This window comes from Nycticebus coucang, chromosome 5 (assembly GCF_027406575.1).
Source record: "Nycticebus coucang isolate mNycCou1 chromosome 5, mNycCou1.pri, whole genome shotgun sequence".
Classification (NCBI taxonomy): Eukaryota; Metazoa; Chordata; class Mammalia; order Primates; family Lorisidae; genus Nycticebus; species Nycticebus coucang.
This window is the reverse complement of record NC_069784.1, coordinates 8,236,472-8,252,997: the sequence shown is the minus strand read 5'-3', so window position 1 is coordinate 8,252,997 and position 16,526 is coordinate 8,236,472. Positions and strand designations below refer to the sequence as shown.

Genomic DNA, 16,526 nt, shown 5'->3' with positions numbered 1-16,526 from the left:
TGAAACCGTAGAAAGCAAATCTGCAGACAAAGATGGTGGGGGGGGGCGTTACTGTGCAGAAATAGGGTTAAGGACAAAAGAACAAACATGTTTGGTGTCTATCACATCCCTTCTTAGCTATTCATGTTGTGTATGAGGAACTGTGAGGTCGGATATAAAAATCTACTAAACCGATGACCAGCCGTTCCCAAAGGAGAGTAGATACTATCTGTCTACCATGAATAATGTGTAACTGCAGGAAACTGAATTCCATGTAAGTGTCTTGCTCTCAGCATAAGTCTGGGGCTCTCCCAGCAGGCAGGTGCTCAGGGAACATGCCATTGTTTGAATAAAAGCCCCCGCAAAGCAGGAGGGAAATCCACATATTACAGAAGTCAGAAAACACGGATATTCTGATATTAACTTTTGCATATGGTCTGAAGCAGATGGTAGGGATTTAGGACAGGACGTCTTATGGTTAAGAAAGACAAAAACTGGACTCGGTGTCGACAGGCTCATCCTGATTGCCTTGGAGCTTCTGACATGAGCTGAGTCATTTTACATCTCTGGGCTCAAATTCTTCGTCTGTGACATTAGGGTGTGGACTGCCGTTAAAAACGAGTTGAAACTCTGAAATTCAAATGTTATTCCACATTTTCCAAGGGATTAATACCCTCTTGATGCAGCTTCATTCCCAAGGACATGGCAATTTATATCTTTCTGAAATGAATAGTCACAGGATTTAATGATAACCCCTTTAAAAGGGCAGGAAGAGATTATTAATCACGTCCCCAGGTAAGGAAAGGGGTGAGAGACCAACCCCACCCGTGGGTTTTTCAACAACCTAACATTTAAAAAGGAAAAAAAAGAGAGGAAACATTGGTGGGGTTGCCCTGACCCCTATTGGTACGTGATGGTTAATTTTTACACTATCAAAATAATGCTGGGAGGGATTTGGGAAGTTCCAGTGCCTCCTGACAGAGGTAAGTCTTCTTGCCTTTGTCCAGCATCTGCACCTTCACTGCTCAGATTGCTGTTATATATGACTTTCTAACGCTGATTTCTCTGATTTTTCCCTGTCGACACTCCAATTTATAAAAACATGTATAATTGTTCCGCCGCCGCTTGCCGCCTTTGCCCACTTTGGCTGCTACACACACAGGTGAAGATCTGGAAAGAAATGATGGATCTACAGAAAAACCCTACTTCATAGCCCCTAAACTCCATGGAATTCTCATCAAGAAGCGACTAGTGCCCCAGAAGCAGAAAGACTAGAAAAAGTTCCTCACAGTATCGCTCGCTTTTAAGTAGAAGTTTTGTAAATTAGGTCCATTGTAACTGTTGCTTTTGTGTGATGTGAAATTTCTGTGCTTATTTCTAAAATGTCAGCACCTGGTGCCACCCGCAGTGTCAGAATTTGATGACAGGAGCTTCTGTTGATTTTTAGACTGTGGTCCCAGCTGAAGCGCAAAGTGTTAATGTCAAACATTTTTTTAACTCTATAGCCGAAATGTTTTAATAACTTTTATAACTCAGTGTGCTGTTTGTGTCACAGCTCTTTGATAGCCTTTCTTTTTATAACTGTATATTTGTAAAGGATATTCAGGCAATTTTTGAAAACACTACAAATGTGTAATCAATTAGCCATAAAAATACTGATTTATAGTTAGCCAGCATATGGTACTGCATTTGTAAATATGGTGCTATGGTTCTATTTATACTGTTGAAGCTGGTGGACAACCCTCTAAACTGTGATTAAACTTGTATTAATGGTTCTTTAGTAAGTATATTTCAATGAGTCAAGTGGATAAGAAACAGATGTTAATGTCACACAAGTTCTACAGAGAGCATTACTGGGTAAAAATTACTGTTTCAGTGAGATAATATTTATATTGAAGTCAAATGTGAGTTCTAGAATGTCATTTCCAATAATATGAACCTCTGGCCGCCACACAAATATTCTGAACAAAAAATTTGAATTGCCACATGATTCATGCCTTTTGTCTTTAACCCAAATTTCCTTTTTCTACCATTTAAAAGATGGGTATGAATTTGTTTCAGACAAGTGATTAAATCTTTTCCTGGGCATATTTGTATTTCTAGACTAAAGAGATTATGTGACTTTGTTCTAATTTTAGCTCAACTTACAGTGAGGAAAAGGAAAAGAGATTTTCAGATTTTACCCAAAAAAAAAAAAATTCTGTTGGCCCTCCATTAGGTACCTCATCTGGTATCTTTACAAGGGGCATATTTGGGGTTATAAAATATCTCCCTCGAGGGCATAGGTCTTGGCAGGAAAGTTGTCACCACCCTCCACTCCTGCTGGCCACAGGGGTGGAGCAAAGCGTGAATCAGACACTCACAGACCTTGCCTATCCCTGTGTACAAATGTGTCTGATATGTCTGATGGTGTAAAATCGCAGCCTGAAAGCAGCATTGAGTCAATGCCCATCCTTTCAGCTTTTACACTAAACTTGCGTGTAAGGATTATTTATGTATTAACAGAAAGGGACATGTTGATCTAGCATGTTGATCTGAATATGATCCATTCATCCAAGAAAAGTTAGAAATGTATTATCATATTGCAAAGTAATATATATATGCTAATTTATTTAACTATCTTGAAGTGTGGAAACCTAGATTTAGACTAACTCCGTGGCGGGTTTATAAGCCAATGAACAGAAAAGATATTCAAAATATTGGTTCTTGTAGTGATGACCAATTTGTTCTTAGATTACTTTCTTGAGATTTTTGCAGTCAAAGGTGTCACTTGGATTCACATCTTGGCAAAGAGTCTTCTTCTTATTCATTCTTCTTGAAGCACAAAGCGGGGAAGAATGATGACATCTTTTTTCCAACAATATTATTATTATTATTTTATTCATCAATACAGGGATCACAACTAGTAAAATAGTGACCTCTACCTGAGAACTTGTAATAAATATATTTAATAGATGCCTATGGCATCCCCCAACCAAGAGATCATGATATATTGTGTTTGGGTTTGGGCCACCATGTGAATTACTATAAATTTCTCTATTTCATTCTGATGCACATATAAGTTGGAAAATCACTTGAATAAAATGTAAACCAACAATGTAAGAAACTAATTGCCTATTTATATTATGGCATTTCTAGTAAGAAAAATATTCTCCATTATTACTTCTTTGTGTAATTGAAATACGCAAAGCAAAATTGAGCATTGTTTTCGAGAAGAGATATAGAAGCCATTTTCTTACAAAGCAATTAAACTAATAGCTGTGAAAAGGCAGGGGAGTGATCCTCAAAACTTGCAGTTCGTGGATCTGAAATACTATAACATTTTACAAGTCTTATTTTTCAAGGCTGTCCTATCTAAATTGTTGACAGCAAAATAAAATCCATTTTGAACAAATACGCTAATTTACTCCATGGAGAAAAAGAAGGTAAAAGTTATTTTCTCACTCACAGAACTGAGGAACATGCGATGTTGGCAGACTCTGACCTGATACACAGAAATGAGATAATATCTTTCTGTTAAAAATCACAAGGGCTGTTTTCTCATGACTATGTTTACAATAATGTTGATGCCAAACTATGCTGTTTAAGAAAATATTCTGAACTGCTGTAAAGCAAGTAAGCAGCAGATGGCGCTGTTACTTCTCCTACAGTTTTGCTTTAATATTTATTCTGTGCCATTCTTCCTCCTAGTGGACGATTTAGAAAGAAACGATGGTTCTACCGCAAGACCCTATTACGTGGATCAATCTCTGCTGAAGATTTTCCAGGAGCAAAACACACAAACTAAGAACAAGTAGAAGAGCAAACTAGTCACCCTACAGCGGTGTGTCACTCTCTCCCCACCTGCTGTGTCTGTGCAACTCCCCATCTGACAAGTGCTTGGTGTTAGCAGCCCTGTATTCACGACCTTATTGGCTTGTATTTGCATGTTTTATACCAAAGCTTATACTGTAATATGTGAAGCCATCGGAAGTCGCAAGGGAATTGTTAATAACATGAAACATTTTTATACTAAGATCTTTTGTTTTGTAATTCATTGTTAATAGAGTGGCTTGGATGTTTTGCAAATACTAATCAATGTGTTCATGTTCTTTGAAATATTAGATTGAAAAACGATACGTTATTAAAATTGATAGCTCCTAATATATTTTTTAAATTACAAGGAAAAGACGTCTTCTGCAGGGAAATTTGGCAAACACAGTGAGATTAAAAATGTTAAAGCTTTTAGCACTCTTGTGTGACCGTAAATCATTGGAAGGACCACCCCGCTCTAGTTTGCTCTCTTTAAAGACAGAATGTTTCCTGCTAGACAAATTGCCAGTCAAGCAGCCTCCACTGCTTCGTCCTCTGACAAAGTGCCTTACGGGCTGTTTAATATGACCCAACTTTTGTGGGCAAGTTTACAAACATTGTTTTTCTAAGAAAGTTGAAAACCTGCAATGTTTAGTGATAAAACGAGTCTTGCATTTGTTTTCCTCTTAGCTCACTGGCTGGAAACCATTTGTCACGTCAGTGTCTGACGTCCTCACTGCTGCCGAGAATGTTGTGCAGCTGAACAATCTCCCTTGCGCCTAGTGGACATTCATGAATGTGTACTATACGCAAGAAAAAAAAAAGACACTTGTAGGATTTCCTTGTTTTTTTTTTTTGTTTGTTTTGTTTTGTTTTACTAAACGGGAACTTTAAATATGTAATCTTTTCTATAGTAGACCTTTGAAAAATACAGTAAATATGATACTGCACTTCTCAGATTGCAAAGGGAAACTTCCAAGACTTACAAAGGGAAAGGTCACCCCTCAAAAGGGTGCTGGCAGGTGTCACGCACGTACTGCACAGCCACATTTTAAATGATCTTTTATTTTCGCTAACATCTATGCCATTTCACTTTTAAACTTTTGTTATTAAATAATCAGTTTACGTATAACGTTTTAATTTTATCATGCTAATAGAAACAATTTATAATTCAGTTTTAAATAATTTTACTGACTATTAACTTTTAAGGAAATTACTTCAGTGCAATGCTAAGCATTACAGAAAGAGTCTGTAAAAGTCTTCCCCCTAAGGGAGTGTCGATTGCATAATGATAATTTGTAAACATTTGAGAATCAATCAAAAATAACTTATTGTCAGTTTATCTATTACCACATTTGTTTAAATATGACTTTAGATACTTTTAATGCCAAAAATAAACTCACATGAGCACGTGACACTCTGAGCTCTGTAATCAAGGTGCTTCTGCTGTGCAGAAATTTCAGCAAATATTGTCTAAATATCTTTGATAATTAAAATGTTTAATATTTAATGAAATTTGTGGTTACCTTTCTTTTAAACCTGTTTGTTTTTTCTTTTAATAAAGATTTAGATAAGAAAAAACTGTCTCCCTCTTTTATTTCTTAAAGCTATAGTGGGGGAAAAACTTTTGTTTTTAAAACCCACTGTATTAAGGTAGTACCTTCTCTGTACCAAATACCTAGGGGTTTCTAAAACATCTAGCTTTTAAAATTTCCATTTTCTGTAGGTGTGTATTGTGAAATAACTAAAACTGATGGTTTACACAAACACATTTTTTTAGCCCTACGTCTTTTTTTAATTTGCCAAAGGTGTGCTCAGTCTTTCATTGATTTTGTCAAAATTCATAAGAAAAAAAACATCATTTTTATAGTAAGCATAAATTTAGAGAACCTAAAAAATGTAAACACTGAGCAACAATAGTTTTTTAAAGCAAGATTAATTGTACCTATCACCATTTTATCTTAGGCTAATTTTTTCTTAGGTTCAAATATTCTGTAACAAATTGTGGGTTTCCTTTAAAGGAAACATAAAACAATGTTCTTGTAGTTTTCGATATAAATATAATAAGAGACTTGTCAATATAGCTACTGATTCTTTTCTTAGGTAAAATAAAAATATAGTTTGATTTCCAGAAGAAGTCCGAATTTTAGTTTAGATTTTAATAACTCCCGCTTTTAGATGATAAAACACTTATCACAATTGTAAATAAATTGTGTAAAATTGTAGTGTGATTCATTTGGTTTTTCTATGTGCCTGAAAAGCTTACAAAGAGTTTGTGTCTCCATATAGCAAAGTAATATCGTGGAAGAGTCTCAGGTTCATCAGTGATGACGTGATTATTAAACTACCTTTGGAAAACAGGCTGTGGCCCAGCTTCTTAGTTTTCTTTTTGTAGCTGGCTGACCAGCGCTCATTCCAATGTATGTTCTTTCACTTTTACAAGTGGCGCCTCAGGAAATTGCTCTTAAACTGTAACCAGGCATAGTAATTATCTCCAGTATTATCTGCTTCTGGAGTGGGGAACATGCTTTATAAATCAGTCTTTGTTGGCACATGAGCGGGGACAAAATTGAACTAAAATCATTATTGCAGACCATAGTGTATGAAATGGCATCTTAAAGTTTTTTCCAGTTTCTTGCAGATGTTATCCTTAGATGTTTGCAAGTTTTAAACATATACCTATCTAAGAATATAATTTAATAAATCATTATTGAAAAATATCAATATAGCAGGTGCATGCTCCATTGAAATCAACTGCTTCATGTCTTATAATCTAATTGTTATTATCTAGGTCTAATAAATAAAGTGGATAGAAAAACAAAAAAATACATAGAACAAGAAAAAATTCTTCGAAGTTACTTCCCATATACCACATGTTTAGTCTTAGGGCTAAAATGAGTATTGAAGACTTTTTCTCTCAGGACCTAGCTGAGTTAAGTCTGGTTTAAGTCAATCTATCGCCATCCAGAGAGCAGGGACAACTTCTGTTAAAACAAATATGAATTTATGAAAATTGGGAACCACCTTGTTTATGAAAGGCTTAGACATCAGGATGAAGTCACAATCATGGGCCCTCTTAAAATGTGTCGGTCCAAACGGAATTGCCAGCTCCCCCATTTACAGCTTTCTAATTGCTTGAAATGAAAGGTGTTCAAACCAGTGTGGAACCTGCTCTTACCTCCTCTCAGGGCTTCTGTGCTGGGAGAACAGGAGCTCTGTTATGTGACACATTTAAAAGCAATTGATTGTATTTTACTCTTTGAAGTCATTAGCTTTTTCTCTGCTTTAAATGTAACTCTTGGCTTTTTCTCCGGTCCTTTGCATTTATTGTATGTGTCAGAATAATTTAGGCGTGAGGGGCATTGTGCATGCGTGTGAAATGCCCTTACACCACTGGCTCAAAGACTTGGGTACGTCTTCATCTCTGCCCCTTTGTTGTGAAGGAGCACAGTGGGAGAGGCTTCTCAGGTGAGAAAGCTGGTCGAGTTCTACACACGCAGTGGAGCCGGAACTTGATTCGTTGTTAAAATAATCTTGGACTCCCTCCGTTCTTCCAGCCAGGTGAATGTGCTCTCCTAAGCATGTGTTTGCACAGAAAGGAGAAAATAAAGGTAAGATGTTGGGAAAAGCCTTGGTATTCGAGGTGAGAACAAAAAAACCTAAGGACGGAGAGAAAGAAATTTCTAGTGGGAGCCGAGAGGATAATGTTACAGGAAGTGGGGTACCTTCTGAATGCAAGCAATACATTCAGTTTTAAATGTTCAATCACCAGTCAGAAGACTGAAGACTGTAAACAAGCAAATAAACAGCATTGAAGGCAACTGTGCTACAACGAAACCAGTCCCGTAGACGTATTTATCCCAAACAAACAAACATAAAGGAACGAGGTCCCAACATGATTTCTGACGAAGGGATTACAAACCATCTGCCTGCCTCCTCCACAGACTTTTGCACGTCAGCCAAAGCTCTGCTGTCACGACGAGCTGGGATTTTTCTCTTCTTTCTTCTCTCCCCTAGGATGGGTTCTTTGTCAGGAATTCCCTCTTGTTTGCTTCATTCCAACTTTCTCTTTTAAAAAAAAAAAATCATTTTTCCTTATGTATATAAAACTGAAGCATTAAGAAAGTCTTTGGGAGGACATAGGGGTGGACGAATAAAAATGAAGACTTCACCCAGCAGCTGGGGCTGTGCTAAGAGTGACAGGTCCAGGTGTGAGTTCGGAACAATTCTAGGGCATCAGGAAATGTTGGCAAATGGCAGACCCAGCAGCAGAGCGTCGGGGTGTAGAAGCCGCCCAGGCGAGCTGCGGTTGCAAAGCCACCTGTTACGCTGTGACGCTGAGCAAGGTGTTTAAGTGCTCAGAGGCTTTGTAACTGAACGTGGAAACTGCTCTGCTGCTCACAGAGATGCGGGGATAACGCCAGGAGCATCACCCTCCTTACTGAGGGCCTGGCCTAGAGACACCGACGGGCAATGCCTGGCAGTCGTTAACGGTGAGACTCTCTTGACTGAGGATTTAGGGACCCTGGATGATTTTGCTTTACCACCCGCCTCCTGTCGCACTAGGGGGCTTATTTAGTCTCTCTGAGAGGCTAGTGAAGGGTATCACATTAGTGGGAGACTCCTCCCACGTCCACCTGGCCCCGGGGCCACAGTCAGTGAGAAAGATGTAGGGGACACTCTCCCCTTCACTGGCTCCTCATTCCAAATCCCACAGGAGCCTTCTCCTGCTTGGATTGAATTCTTGGGTCCCTGACGATAGACCTTCTTCAAGTATCCGACAGGAATTTCACCAACAGTCCAGTTCTCCTGAAGTTTCCTCACTGTGATCTTTTAAATTTTAATAAGAAACCACACTTGTGAAGTTGCCAGATTAGATGGCGTTTCTATGGTCCCTTAACCTTTACTGGTTCTCTAAATAATTCTGGAAATGGAAGCACATTTAACCTTGCATAACTGGCTGGATGGGGCCTTCAGAATGGAGGTGGTTTTTCCCTGCAGCCCCGGCTCCACGAGTTTGTGGAGGTTGGTGGAAAGACCACTTCATTCTGCTTCCCTACAGGAGGGCACTAGGCAGGAAGCTTCTGGGCAACTGCAGGCTTCACTCTGTCTGAGGATGGACTATTTCTGGCCTTATAGACAGGGCTCTGGTTTTTCTGAGGCAGAACAAGAAAGCCTTACCAGTCTTAAATAAAAGTAGCAGAAGAAACTATGTTTAAAAGCAAAATTCCTTTTCTTATGGTGAGTCCTCAACTAGCTTTCGGTGGCCATAAAAGAGAGATAAAAAGATGTCTAGAAATCATTTTATACCATGTCAGTTACATAACTATAGTGTTTATTTCAACTCACCATGTAAATGGAAGAATAGGAAAATCATTTGCAATCTATAACATGAAACCCAAAAGATCACTGTGTTTCTAGAAGGTGGGGTCAAATCTCAAATCAAATTAGAGAAATCAAATCTAAAAATTTTATTTTTATCAAACCAAATCAAGAGGAAAGTTAGAGATTTTTGAAACTGTATAATTATGTTCTTTTTCGTATACTTTCTTGGTGCATCAGAGTATTTTAAGAATACTAATTTTAGCATGAAGTGATAGAGGAAAGTATAAATTATCTGAACACAAAATCTTTTTCCCAGCTCAGACAAAAAGTAAATGTTAACATAAAGGAACAAAAAAATATGACAGAAAAGACATTAAATGTTAAGAAATAATGTTGCCGTATTTTCCTAATTTGTTATTTGAAAATTACATTTCATAAATTTTTAAATTTAACTTTAAAAGCAACGAAGTTGTTTAATTTCTACTGTTATTAGAAACTTCTTTTTAAACTATTTTGGTTTGCTCCTCACATAACCTTTTTCCTTGTTTTGTTTTTTTTTTTTCTTGTACGTTAGTTTTAGGCATGTAAATTGCTCTTGAACTGGTTTTATCAAGTGTGAGCCATTATGAAATAGTCACTCTCAAATGGTCCTTAATGGAACTTAAAAGCAGAAAATAAATCGCAGTAGGGAGGACCCTTGATGGGCCTTGATTGCCTTGGAGGACGGTGCCCGAGTGTGTGTGCCTGTATGTACACAGGGAAAGCTGTGCAAAGGAGTGTGTTAGGAAGATGGAATTAGTGCACAGTAAAGTACGTAACTCTCAGCTATTGCCGCTCTCAGAAATGCTAAAAGGCAATCATGTTCCTTTAATAAGAAGCTTAGACAGATATCAAAATTACCTTAATATTAAGAACAGGAATAGCCGATCTAAAATGTTTCTATCATGCTCTCCTATACACCCCCAAACCATGGAACGCCCTCAATAGGTTTATAATAAGGTGTTTTGGGGGGAATAGCTACGAACACAGTCTTCAAAGGGAAGATGTACAACTATGGTCGTGCAAGCTATCTGGCTGTCACTTGTCCCCAGCCAGCTTTTAGCTGGATTCACATTAAAGAGCATTGTGTGTATTTCTTTTAAGCTCCAGGGAAATGGAATTCCTGCCAGTACCACCCAGTCAGCCCCCAAAGAAGCAGCTGCTTGGTTCTCAGTCCAGGCTGTGCTTGACATCCACGCAGAACTTCTCCAAGAACTCTTCCTACCCAGAATTGGCCACTTGGTTGTTTGTAACCTAAGAAGTGTCTCAGGCAGCAAAGACCCCAGAATACTGACAGTGGTACTCACAGGAGAAGATGTGAATGTATGTTAACAAACCCTGACGGCCCCAGCCCAGGAAAAAATTGGAGGGTTGTTAAATTCCTTCTGGGTGGAAGGCAGTGCAGAGGACTTGAATGTATCTACCTGAAGTTCCGTTCACAACAGTCCTAAGTAACCATGCTTGGCTACTTCTGTACAGCTCCTGCAAAGTCCCATTTTTTGAACCTTGAAACGTGTACTGTTGGTGCGGGCCTAGCAGACAATTGTCGATGAGTGAGTAAAACTGGAGAGATGGGCTGGGACTGGAAGACAGCTTAACACACGCTTGAGGTTGGAGGACAATGAAACCCCCAGAGTGGATGCCACCCCAGAGAGAGGGTGTAAGACAGGAGGCCTCAGGGCTGGGGAAGCTTTGTGGTGTGGAGTCCAGGCTAACTAAGCAATGAGATTCAGATACAAGAACAGAGAAAGAGCTGGTAACCACATGGTAGAACAAAGATATCTTTTTCCTTTTCACCTGAGGATAAGGACTGTTTCCTGTTCTCCCTCCCAACTGGCAGGGCTGCCTGCTGTTGGCCAGCAGGTAAAGTCTTTCCTTGAGAAAGGATTCAGGGGCTTGAAGCATGATCTACACACTTGGAACCCACTCTTAGACAAGTGACTTCACCACTCAGACTCAAGATTTCTCACCTAGAAAAGTGGGATGACACCTGCCTCCTGTAATTGGGATAATGTCATGAACATTTTTTTTTTATTAAATCATAACTGTATACAATGATATGATTATGGGGTATCATACACTCACTTCATAAACCATTTGACACATTTTTATCACAGTGGTTAACATAGCCTTTCCGGCGTTATCTCAGTTACTGTGCCAAAACATTTACATTCTACATTTACCAAGTTTCGCAAATACCCCTGTAATATGCACCACAGGTGTGATCCCACCGATTCCCCTCCCTCTACTCACTCCCCCCTTTCTTCAATCCTGTAATTCCTCTGCTGGGCATATACCCAGAAGACCAAAAATCACAACATAACAAAGATATTTGTACCAGAATGTTTATTGCAGCCCAATTCATAATAGCTAAGTCATGGAAAAAGCCCAAGTGCCCATCGATCCACGAATGGATTAATAAATTGTGGTATATGTATACCATGGAATACTATGCAGCCTTAAAGAAAGATGGAGACTTTACCTCTTTCATGTCATGAACATTTAATGTGATAAGACATCGAAAGCCCCAGACGGATAGTAGCTGGCACCTTGCAGAGGAAAGAATGGCTATGGTCTCAGAGGTGGAGACACAGAGTTTTCACTTAGCCACGTAGCCTCACACTCAGAAGACTGAAGTTCAAGGCTTTGCTCTGCCTCTAAGCAACTGTGTGATCATAGATGACAATTTGCTCTGAAGAAAATTAGACTGGGCAGCCTCTAAAACTTTCAAATTCTAAAGTTCTCTAAATTTCAGATTATAAAAAAGAATGTTTTGGAATCACATATTTTGGGGCTTTTTGACAACATTATTTCTCGGAAGAAATTTCTTAGGAGAGGTAGATCTGACTAATTGGCATTTAGTCTCATCAATAAGCTTTAAGGACACTGCTGACACTTTCTGATTCCAGAAGCTAAGGATTTTCCTCCTCACGCAAGCAACGAATGTATCTAAGGGCCTTGATTCTTATGAATTAGAATCATTCGTGAATGAATGGAGAGCGTAAGTCATGAGAGAAACTCCCTGTTTTCCTTTGAAGCACTTTGAAATGGTGTCAGCTTCAGACACAGACACTAGAGTGGATAACGGAAGCACAGGCGGCTGCCGTAAACGTTGGAAGGGAGGCTATCAAGTGCAGAGACTGGAATTACGCTGAAAGCACATTTCTAGACAAATCCTCATGGTGTTTGTTTAATAAGCATGTTCTCCCCAGAGCCATAAGCTTTCAGAACTTGACAATTATGTCACGGAACAGACTCAAGACTCCTCCACTTCAGGACCCTGTGACTGGTGGTGGAAGCCTGCAGTGGCTCCCCCGCCATCTCCCCAACCAGATGGGGAGGACCTTTGGGCTGCTGGCCATATTCTTTGGGCCCTGCCGCAGCCCTCAGCACGGGCTCATACCCAGAGGCAGCATTCAGTGAGTGCAGGGCAAATGAATGAAAACTGAGAGGTGTGTCCCAAAAGCCCTCATCACTGTCACTAATGGCTAATAGTTTTTTTGATTTTTTGTTTTTTGTGGGTTTTTTTGCAGTTTTGGGCCAGGGATAGGTGTGAACCCACCACCTTCAGCATATGGAGCCAGCACCTTACTTCTTTGAGCCACAGGTGCCGCTCAATGGCTAATAGTTTGATGCTAGGTGAAGCTATCAAAGACTTTTTCAAATTTGTTTCGTATTTTCAGCCTGTATGAGTTTGAATAATTAGTGGAAAGCTTCCACTTTGCTGTGGTACCCCAATTCTTTACTGCTTTGAAGCATCCTCTCGAAGGGCCCTTGGTCTTATGGAAGAGATGGCAGATTTATAAAGTACAAGGCAGAGTGTCACCATTGTGTAAACAGAGCACCTTACTTAAGGGAGAGGATGAATTTCAAGGAAATAGAAATGTTTTGCAGATTAAGTGGTATTTATGTTAGGTCTTTACAGATTTATGAGATTTTAAGTAACAGAAATAAAAAGGGGAGAGATGGCATTTCAAGCAAAGCATGAAGGCAGAAAGTTGAAGAACAATCTCCTTAAGTAAAGTATCTCAAGAATGGGAAAACAACCTGTAGTCCCAGCTACTAGGGAGGCTGAGGCAAGACAATCACTGGAGCCCAACAGTTTGAGGTTGCTGTGAGCTATGATGCCATGGCACTCTACTGAGGGTGATAAAGTAAGACACTGAAAAAAAAAAAAAAAAAGAAGCGTTCTACGTAATCAGGACTATTTGAAACCAGTAGACGAATAACTGCAGGCCCACAATTAAATTCAAGAAGGGGGGAGCAGTTGGGGAAGGGCTGTAGTAAATTCCAACCTAAGGGACATGATGTAGGGCTCAATGGCACACCGCCTGGGTGAAGGACTCAAATACAATCCGGACTTTTCCTAACAAAAGCAAACAATGCAACATAATTGTATGTGCCTTCATATTAATCTGAAATCATAATTTAAAAAAAGAATGTGAAAAATGCATCTTGATAGTAACTAATTACATTAAATGTAGCCTGGGTAGGTAAGTTAGATTGAGTGTAGGCTAGGGATTGTGAGAGTTAAGGCAAAACAAAATGTAGGGTTATATTGTGAAGAGATTTAATTTACTGCTGAATTAAGTAAGCCATGATATTTTAGCAAGGAAGGACAGAAGCAGAGCTCAGGAACATGAATCTGAAAATTGGGTTAAAAAGAAAAACATCTGGAGTCCCAGGCTTTCTTTAGAAGACTACAGGTCTTGCTCACGCCTGTTATCACAGCACTCTGGATGGCAGGTGGATCATTTGAGCTCAGGAGTTGGAGACCAGCCTGAGCAAGAGTGAGACCTTGTCACTACTAAAAATAGAAAAACGACTGAGTGTAGTGGCTGGCGCCTGTAGTCCCAGCTTCTTGGGAGGCTGAGGCAGGAGGATCACTTGAACCCAGAAGCTTGAGGTTGCTGCGAGCTATGATGATTCCAGGGCACTCTACCACAGGTAAGGGAGTGAGACTGTCTCATAAACAAAAGTGTGATGGGGACCAGCAGCTTTTGCATTACCTGAGAGCTTCTTAGAAACATGGAAAGAATCAGAGGCTACATTCAAACAGCTACATTAAGATTTAAGAAACATCAGTCAAAGGAGAGCCAAGAAGAGCCTAAACACAGGTGGCCGCTGAAAGACGCCAGGGAGGAGACGGACAAGTGAGGAGGCAATACACCAGGGCCATGACAGCAGCTGAGAGTTTGAGCTAAGACCCAGGGAAGGAGAGGGGTCATTCACTCTCAGGAGGAAATCACTGTAGAGCCTGAGGGAGGATAGAGCAGGTGAGAGTTTGCCTTCCCAGGTAGGGATGGAGGAGCCAGAAGGGAATATCTAGGCGCAGACCACCCAAGGCCTTTGGAGAAGCATAACAGATCGTGAAAGTCCTCCAGCATTTTATCTCAGCAACCAAGACATTCGAATGAAGAATATAACAAATCACCTAAAATATAATGGAATAATGAAATATCATCATTGTTATTATTCAAAGGAACCACCACGGATGTCCTCCGGCCCAGTCTTCTTCTGTGATGAGAGGAATACCAAGTCGAGGAAGAGGAGGAGACTTTGACAGGTGAATCAATAAAGAAATGACGGCATTCTAAGTTGCCCAGCTACCAACAAGGGTTCACTCCACTTCACTGTTATTCTAATAATATGGGCCTTGGGAACTAGGAAAACTGGCTTGGGGGTCAAGGAAAACGTACCTAGTAACCCAGAAAGAATCAATGTTGTAGCAAAGTTGTAGCAAATGGCTTAACAGGAAAACTTGAAGAATTTTATGAAAGAGCTTCTTTGCATGGTGCACAGACTTGGGTTCAGAGTTGCAGGCTTATTTCAGTGTATACTTGGTGTCGGCATCCCAAAACCAGCTCTAGTCTGGTTGACTAACAGTTATGCACCAGTTACCGTGTGCCTCTCACTATTCCAAATGCCTTGCCTGTATTTAACTCATATAATACAAGTCTGTGAAATAGGTCCTACCATGTCCACCCATTTTACAGATGGAGAAACTAAGGCACAAGTGTGTAACCTACCCACTGTCACAGGGCTCATAGGTGGTAGAGCTAGGATTCAAATATGCCACAATTCATCATTTTCTTTTTGGAAGATTGGCTAAACTTAGTTTTCCTCCTTTTCATGTAAAACTGTAAAACTTCCTGTAAGAATCAATTCTCAGCCTGAATGGATGGTCGCACTAACATACGTGCCGGCTTGGGGCAGTTTTCGGTGGCGCATTAGTCTATACCCTCTTTAGCTAATCCTCATGCAGTTTTGATCTGACCCTGGCTTCCATCCAATGATGGTAATCCGCTTACAGACCCCTTTTAACACTTTCAGTCCCGTCATCTGTAGGTCATTTCTAATGACCATCTTCTTAATAAACATTGTCTCTCAGCATGTTTTGGTAACAGGAGACAGGAAAAGACAGCCTCAATTGTTTTCGAAGGATAAAAGCCTTCTTCACTGTGTTTTCCCTTTTTTGGCTCTAGAGCAGAGTTTTCTGTTTGGTGGAGTTGAGTTTCCTTCACCCAGGATCAAGGGCATTGGCTGTGGCTGGCTCCTCTCTCCATCCTGAGGAGGAGCGTCCAGCAAGCCACCTGTGCCTCTTTTGTAGCCTGGCTTGGTAAAACGTGCTCCAACAGTGTTTCCCTTGCGAGGCTCTGGCACTGCTCCTCTGAAATAAATCCTCCCAGCTGGAGAGAGCAGGGCCACGGGTGGGGTGCCCCAGCAAGGCCGTCTTAGGGGGACCTCATTAATGGCCTTGTGGGTTGCCTTTTCCACACGTCTGACCAAGTCAATTTCCTGTCTTGGATCCCTTTCTTTCTTGTCAAATCCCAAATTTTCTGTTCTTCCTTCTTGTCCTGGCTGCGTGGGTGATCGATTTTAATTTTTCTGCGTAATATGTACCAAGCCTTTGCCTTTTGGAAAAGACTCCGGAGTAGTGTCAGGGGAAGAACCCAAAGTCTAATATCTTCCAAATGATAAAACTGGAAGTGTGTTTTCTTCCTTTCCCACCTCTCATCTCCTTTCTAAAAACTTTTTTAAATTTTATTTTTTTCAAGTTGACACGCAGTAAGTACAATCCTGCGCATTTTAACAAATATATAGTACCATAATCAACTCTGCCTTAAAAAAAAAAAACTCTGATTCTTTGAACAAAATATTAAGTAAATATGCTAATATCTCACATGACATAATGGAACTATTATTAGTACTAGCCACAGTTGTGTTTTTCCTCCAAAGAGGATTATGTTGTTCATTAAGACATTTTAAACATTGTAATGCTTTGTTTACCTCTAAGAAAAACTTCCAGTTCTTGGATACGCAAATATAAATAGATAAGATCAACATTTTCATGCTCTAATACAACTGATTCTACCACGGCTTCCTTTAAA

General features: G+C 39.9%; 1 protein-coding gene across 4 annotated transcripts in view; it reads left to right on the top strand.

The window, feature by feature from the left end:
• SLC44A5 (solute carrier family 44 member 5) overlaps positions 1-5,343 on the top strand; it is a 370,252-nt gene extending 364,909 nt beyond the window's left edge. For 3 of the 4 annotated variants that reach the window (XM_053592521.1, XM_053592519.1, XM_053592518.1), the window contains one exon: positions 1,142-3,802. In XM_053592521.1, coding sequence (XP_053448496.1) covers positions 1,142-1,254 — 113 coding nt within the window. In that variant the 3' untranslated portion in view covers positions 1,255-3,802. Of the gene's footprint in view, positions 1-1,141 lie in introns of all 4 variants that reach the window. The other variant, XM_053592520.1, reaches the window with a different exon arrangement.
• Positions 5,344-16,526: the final 11,183 nt, after the last annotated feature.